General features: G+C 41.2%; 1 protein-coding gene across 1 annotated transcript; it reads right to left on the minus strand.

Annotated features, from left to right (window-relative positions):
* Positions 1-96: 96 nt before the first annotated feature.
* Positions 97-6,898, minus strand: LOC139447905 (cell death abnormality protein 1-like). Its single transcript, XM_071229384.1, has 4 exons — positions 6,846-6,898; positions 4,548-5,411; positions 3,063-3,189; positions 97-202 (listed from the first exon to the last, which is right to left on the minus strand). The coding sequence occupies exons 1-4, from the start codon at positions 6,895-6,897 to the stop codon at positions 97-99; spliced, it is 1,149 nt and encodes a 382-aa protein (XP_071085485.1). The 5' UTR covers position 6,898.
* Positions 6,899-7,680: the final 782 nt, after the last annotated feature.

Below are 7,680 nucleotides of genomic sequence, written 5' to 3' on the forward strand. Positions count from 1 at the left end.
GCATCAATCCAGCGACAAACTGTCGCGAGGTGGTTGTTGGTGTTTATGTTCGTGAGTGCTTCACATTCCAATAGCCATGTGTGACTTGAACTTCCACTAAAGAAACACGACCACTGGGCCTGTGTCGTGATTATCAGAATCAAAACCACGTGCTTCCATCTCTCCTACTGGAAAGTCCACTTCTTCAACTTCAGTTTCTTCCCTACAAGAAACATCAACATTGTTATTAGGACATAGACAAAACTATATACACCCCCTATCTTAACTGAAGATAACGAGATAACTGAAGATGGTCAGAACCCAATACATCTGGTCTTAATTACAGTGCAGATTACTTAATCAGCATCCAGCTGATAGACGATAGTCCAATATGACTGGAAGCATTCTTTGTAGTTGTAGACAATTTGTCAAAGTGGATTTTACATTCTACAAACACTTCCTTTGCTATACATATTATTTGTATGGCGGGTACCACCGGTAGGGCAGGGCAAGGTTACTCTTTCGCGAACACCTGGTGTCATCACAGATTTTAAGTGATCAAAAACGATTTAAAACGTTTAGAGGAAGACATGTGTAGGACGTTCCTAGATTTGACGCACCAGTGGCCAATATGATGTCCGTTGTTATTCCCTATTTAAATGTGTACCATATATTCCTTTTCACTGTCTCTTCCGTTGAACAACTGTTTTGTCTGTGCAAATACTTGTGACGGCAGGTGCAAAATGATATAAAAACAGGCAAATGATTTAGTCGGATTCATGTAATGGACCCTGCTTCTGGTAGAGATTTCCTATGATTATGAAAATGCTTTTTCTTGCTTCTATTTACCATTGCCTTCTCCAAACATTGTAGTTATGCTTATGTGCCCATAGTATCCTCTCTCAGTGTCCAACTTCAACTGTCCGGACCTGACTAGTGTTTATTCACTTGGTGTGTGTTAATGAGGGTGGTAGTCTGTGTAGGACATATTGCTACATAGCGGTATAACTTCACCAATTTTTATACAATGTAATTGACTTATCTGCAGCATTTGAAATATTCAAGAATAACTCCAGTGCGAGTTGTGCCAATTGTTAACGATATCCGCATCTATGGGAAATATAGTGCAGAACATGTTCATAAATAACAGTCATTAGAGACAGAAACGAAAGAGTAGAAGCAGGGTACCATTATCAAGAAGCTGACGGGAGTACATGACGGGAGTACATACGAATGTAATCGACAAAGAGAGATCAACAGTGAAGAGAAGAGAAACGTGAATTACTGCCTCAACCTGCCGAATGTGAATCGATGTGGTCGCATCACCAAACAAATTTAAAACGGACAACAATTAGCAGAGTAGACGTGCTCTCTCTGTTCTTATATGAATAAGTGCAAAACACGTAACACTCACTTATGTATGTATACTCAACAACAAAAGTTCCTGTGACACCAATATTTTAGTGTATGTTTCAACCAAGTAAAGTTTTGTTTTCAATATTGTAGTACATGCATGGAATCATGTCACATAAACGCAACTTCTACGGAAAAGCATGCATTCCATGCAAAAGTTGCTTTTTATGCAAGCCCATGCATTTAACTACCCAAGAATGGGTATAAAAACGTTTGCGTTAACGGGATTCCATATGCATTGTTTAGCATCGTGTTGACAACAACCACTCAGAAAAACAACAAAATTACGCAATTATTCAACATGCGACACCTGTCCGAAAAGGAGCGTCTGCGAGCCATTGTGATGCTTGAAGCAGGATCGAGTCAACGTGATGACCCTCCCATGAGTGGCAGGCCACGCGTAAACCAATAATCAACAAGACAACCGGATTCGAACAACACACCTATGAAATCGATTCCAGCCAGCAACAGTGACTGCAAGAAGCATCCCTGGCCTTTGACGAATATCTTCACAAACCGTACGTCGTCGCCTCAGATGTGGAGGGATTGTCGCCAGAAAAAAACCCAGACGTCCCATGTTGACAGGAAACCACCGTCAAGCACGTCTACAGTGGTGCAGGCAGCGTCTACGTTGGACGGATTCGAGTCTACCGACGTCGAGGTGAACGTTACGTCAATCATTTTGTCATGGAAGAAGATCGGTTCGGGGGCGGCAGCGTTATGGTATTGGGTTACAACAATACTTAGAGCCCGTTCGATAGTGGTAGAGGGAAATCTCAATGGATAGTTCTACCGTTTTTGCGTCGTAACGGCATTACCTTTCAACATGACAACGCCCGGCCTCATATTGCTCGACTTAGTCAGGATTCAACAAAACAACGTGAATGTCATCCCTGGCCGGCTCAGTCCCCTGATCTCTCACCAATCGAGCACATGCTCCAGCAGATGTGGACAGATATCCTACAAGACTTTGCGCGACGCCTGGTCCATTCCATGACACGAAGATCTGTTGCTTGCATCGCAACCAGAGGTAGACACACACGCTATTGATTTGTAAATTGACATTTTGGCATGTTCATGTTAATTTTATGAAATCAAGCATTTTCTGAAGTCAGTATGGCAAATTAAACAATTTGAACACTAACAGGAGTCTTTTATCTGTTTCAAACCGAAATTGTTTCAGATTTGGTAAAAAACTTTGCATTAAATCTAATTCAATGTCACAGGAACTTTTGTTCAGTATATATTTAACGCCCTGAACACCCGACTCAAGGATGGCTTTGGGGCCTTGAGACAAGAATATAAAGGACATTTAAAGCGACAAAACCTGTTCCATATTTAAACGAAATCTCGACTGTACTACTCTGAATCCATTATGAGACTGAGTTGATCCATCACTATTAAATAGTGATGGCACCAGGTGGTCTCTAAAGAGGTAAGAGTATCCTACACCACCGGTGGCACCGGTCACAGAAAAAAACATGCACAGTCAAGTCAATTGTTCACCTGACAAAAAACGAAAACGTACGGTACACAGTCAAAATAGGGAATTGCAATGTTTGTCACAGATGCGTAAAATTTGGAAAAGTCCTCGACATGTCCACGTTTTGAAACGACTCACCCCTATATTTTGGCCCTGAACAACACGAACACAATGCCACCATACCGACCTTTGAAAACACGGGCCTTTGTGGAAACAGACACAGCATACGGAACTTGCGACCAGAACGAGAACGACGACTGCACACACAACCGACGTCAGTGTAGTTGTGCTGATATGACGCCCCTTCGGAAGACCTGACAAGCAAAATATGCGAATGATGATTAGTCTCGTAACAACTGCTAATTATTGTTTGTTGTGAAATAAAGTCAATTAAGTCACGTATACAACATTGTGGGCGAACAATTGCTCAGGTTTTGGAGATCAACTCGTGTCATCACATTTGATAGTGATTCATGAAAACGTGCCAATGGTATGTTCAGGTTTCTATCAGCAGAGTTTCCTCATGATTATGGAATGGGTTTATTTACACACCAACTTGAAAACATAGACAGATATGTAGTTAACAGACACATTAAACTTCTTTTCATTTTGAATTACTATTGACCCATAAATATTGTATTAATAATGAATAGAGGTTATCACGCGTGTGTGTTTGGGGATGGTAAATATCCTGCATTAGGAATAAACATTGTATTTAGCGAGCCTTGGCGAGCTTAATACATAGTGTTTATTTCTAATACAGGATATTTACCATCCCCAAACACACAAGCGTGATAACCTCTTTATCATATAATGTCATACTTTAATTCTGTTCTTCAAAATCGTTTTCCCTCTCTCCAAACATTACCGAAACATTTCGAGTTTTCCTGGAATACGCGCATTAATATTTATTACGTCACAGGGTAAGTGATGTGTCAGTCGGACAGTGACAGTAGCCAATATAGTTCCAACTGAAATTTGTTTCTTATATCGTTTCGAAGCAACATATACGCAAAACAACAATTGTTTTTAATTGCCTTTCGCGGCAATCCATTGGTCTGTCCGCAAGAGTAACTGCCCTTTGTAAAAGGGAAGCTACTCTAACCCTAGTCTATGAGACGTCACGACCACGGTCAGACGTTGTTGATAGGCGGTCTGTCCTATCATAACGTTAGAAGTGTAGTCAGATGTACACACAGCGACAAAACGAAACAAGGTAACAATTCAAACATATTTCGGCCAAATCCAACTATTTTAATTTGTGGAGAAGGTTTCAAGCTGCAGAGGTCTACAAGCACAAATATGGTTACTGATCCCGCTAGGCTAGGCCTCGTGCCCTCGTAAAATTGTTTCGAAATTTATATCTCAAAAGTTGTTAAAACTTATAAAATGCCTTAGCTACGTCACATTTAGACACTGATTTTCAGTACATTAGACTGTTCTTTTGATAATGATAGCAATTGTCCCTGTAGATTATCCAGATTCCCGATGGTTAATTCTGACTCGATCGCCGAATGACAAGGGTGACGCCATGTTTGTTTATAAACAGTGAAAGTAGTCCCTACTTGACCTTTGATATTTGCATCTCTATCCGCATATGACCCCAACGGTTATCCGTTGGCTTTATCCTGCAGAGAAACCTACCCATTATATGATAAAAGTAAATACTCACTGGTGTTGTGATAGCCTGAAGAGCATCCCGGTGGAGAGCAATCCCATGAACAGTTAAGCTCACGTCCAACTGAACCGTTATTAGTGTCACAATCAACGCAGTTCTCGGGACATGGTTCACAGGGTGAACCGAAATGGTGAGGTTCACAGCCTTCAGCACAAGAGCCTGAAGCATTACATCTTTGATGTCGGCATGGAGGATTACAAGGAGAAGAACACGTCGGCCCGAACCAGCCATCCACACAGCCACGGAGACACTCCGCACTGTGTTTGTGACATTCACCTGGACACTTGTCTGACTTCATACCAGGAAATGAAAGACACTTGTGGACTGACTTAGAGCGGCATGTTTTACTGCAAGTCTCTGCACAGAAATCCCCGTAGAAGCCAGGAACACATTCACAGCTGGACTTACAGGATCCTGCACAGTTCTCACACGACTTCTCGCAGTTCACTCCATAATGTGCTGGGTCGCAGTCGTCACATTCTCCTGTCATCCTGCTGCAGTTTCTGCAGTGACTGGGACACGTCTTGCATCCTGCTCCGTAGAAGGAATCTCTACATCCGGCAAAACAAGCCCCACCCAGCTGACAGTATTCTCCATCGCACCCTCCTGGGCACAGGGTACATTCGACTACCTGGCTACCACATGGTATGTCACAGCTTGTGCCGTGGAATCCGGGTTCACAGCCATCAGTACACTTGCCTATACCTCTTCCTGCAACTAGTGTACAGGTCTTGTATCTGCATTTGATGCTGCATGGCGACCTGCACTTTAGCCCAAAGTATCCCTTGCCACAGTCTTGTAAGCAGTTGCCCTCAATGTCGCAGTCTGAACAATGCTGGCCCTCTGTACATCCCGCACCTGTCAAACACAAGTGGTATAAGAACTGGTGATATATCCTTTCTGAACATTTCAAATTAACGCCGCTGATGAATTAGACACATGTACAAAGGAAGACACTGTTTTCAATGAAGAAGCCACTGATTATAGGGGACATTTAATGACATCGGTGAGGTAGCCTCTTTCTATCTGATGGAATAAATCTTCACCCATACTTCACAGCCCCTGGTGTGGATGTAAATACTTATCCTAAACATATCTAAAATGACACGACCTGAAGTTTCTGGTGACAGAGATCTTCAAGATGCAGCTACAGCCTCAACGAGTACCAATATTACACTGCTAGTAATTAGACAATCACTTCGAAGTTAATATACAGGTTATAACGAATGACTTTGAACATATTGATAACTGTAATACATCATGTTTAACCATTTGTAAAGATTTTGAAACACACAATAGAATCTCCATTTCTTTTCACAGGCACATTCTTGAATCATCGTAAGGAGGGAACATATATGATCAGCAATGGAATAAATGTGTCTAAATCCTGCTTGTGCCTCGTGAAAATGTTGACCACACAACTTTAACCGACTGTTTATCATGGACGTAACGGTATTGCGCATAAAGTGTTTCAATGATATGTACATTCCTTTTTCTGATGTAGACAAATGCTTAATACCCTTTAATTCAAAGGATGTAATGATGTCACCATAGTAAAATTTAGATATACATGCACAAAAACTTGTACCATCACAATTAGACACATGGTTTAATTCATCTTTCAGTTCCATATTTTGTTAAGGGTTAGCTGTGCAGAACTACATCACTTAGACGTGCTAAGACCCATTCATCGTTAGTTCTTATCCCAAATTAGCCTTGTTGGTGACCTTTGAGTTCTAGGGATTCAGTAAAGTGTTTCTGTTTTTTTCAGAATTATATCGTCTCCGTTTAAGGTAATATTCATCCCTGGACGAGTCAATTAGCAGATTATGAGAAGATTGGGGGTGGTTGCGAAAATGCCTATAGGTATCCCTACATCCAGTTTCACCGAAAGCAACTAGCGCCTACAAGAGAGTAAGTTTGGGAGAAACAATGCCCCCATTCTTGAAATTGCTCCCCAAAGTGCCAATGTCACTGTACTATTTTAACTTTTAACTTGAGTTCCTTCAGATCCTCACAATATGACTACTAGTTTGCGACTGACATAAGGACAAACCGGCGAAAGATCGGACAGATAACGGTGAGCTCTATCGTGATAACGCCACTTTTGATTTGCCATTGCTGTTACATGTCCTCGTTATTGAAGTAACAGTCGCCTAAAGCATTATATTTTACCCGATAGAGCATTGTATATCAACACTCACTGAGAGAGTGTGCATGTGGTTTTGAAAACGTACTTCAAGCGAGGTTTGGTAGTAGCACGTCGTTTACCTTTACATTCGTCACTCTTACCTTGTGTGGAATCAGCCATGCAGATCGTTATCATGATCCAAAGCAATGCCATGATGCACCTGAAAACAAAATATTCACAGATTAATAAAACATATACTCATTACAACTGATTTATATTGAATAAAATACGACCATGACTGTATGTGTCCCCAGTGAGCCAGCTAACAGGTTGAGGCAGCTCCCGCTCTGTCGACATGAAATAATACACTTACTTTAACTTGGCAGCTGTTTCTTATTGCCGAGTAGTTCACGGCCGCCTCCGTTCCATGTGTATCTCGCAATGTCGGTGTTTCAATGGTTTGATCCTCTTATACGTGTTCATGTTTTCAGTTTCGACTTCCAGCTGTCGAGACATGTCGTGTGAGAGGTCTGGTCATCTGAGTGGATCATATCTTGTTCAGCGGGGTAGGCAGAACAAATATGCCAGTTCATTACGACATATATAAATTCTATGTAATTCCAGGTAAGTATGAGGGAAAAAGTTTTTGTGTTCGTAACTCCATGATTTGCAAGAATGAAACGAAACAACAGGCAACGCTAACTGAACTACCTTCAGCAGTCTACTTATCGATTTATTTGTGATCGTGTGAATCCAACGGAGGAATTCCGCCTCGGATGAGTATACTGGTACCTCAGCATGTTATTGCAATGGAAGTCATTCACAAATGTCAGGTTATATTGTAAGAAAAGATTTTTACATATGCCAACAAAGAAGGGTTTTACAACTATATAGTGATTGATAAATGTTAAAATGCATGACAATATGCATCTCTAGGAAGGATTCAAATGACAAAGAATACAGACATTATGATTTTTACGATTGGAAAATTTGGAC

The sequence above is a fragment of the Haliotis cracherodii genome, unplaced genomic scaffold, assembly GCF_022045235.1.
Source record: "Haliotis cracherodii isolate W230 unplaced genomic scaffold, xgHalCrac1.p SCAF_7, whole genome shotgun sequence".
In the NCBI taxonomy this organism is placed as follows: Eukaryota; Metazoa; Mollusca; class Gastropoda; order Lepetellida; family Haliotidae; genus Haliotis; species Haliotis cracherodii.

Excerpts from the sequence above, each read along its gene's own strand:
- LOC139447905 (XM_071229384.1), bottom strand. The coding sequence starts at position 6,897 with ATGGCATTGCTTTGGATCATGATAACGATCTGCATGGCTGATTCCACA. Across the intron at positions 3,190-4,547 it reads TTCAGGCTATCACAACACCA|GTCTTCCGAAGGGGCGTCAT; the intron begins GTGAGTATTTAC and ends TTTGCTTGTCAG. Across the intron at positions 203-3,062 it reads AAAGGCCCGTGTTTTCAAAG|GGAAGAAACTGAAGTTGAAG; the intron begins GTCGGTATGGTG and ends TGTTTCTTGTAG.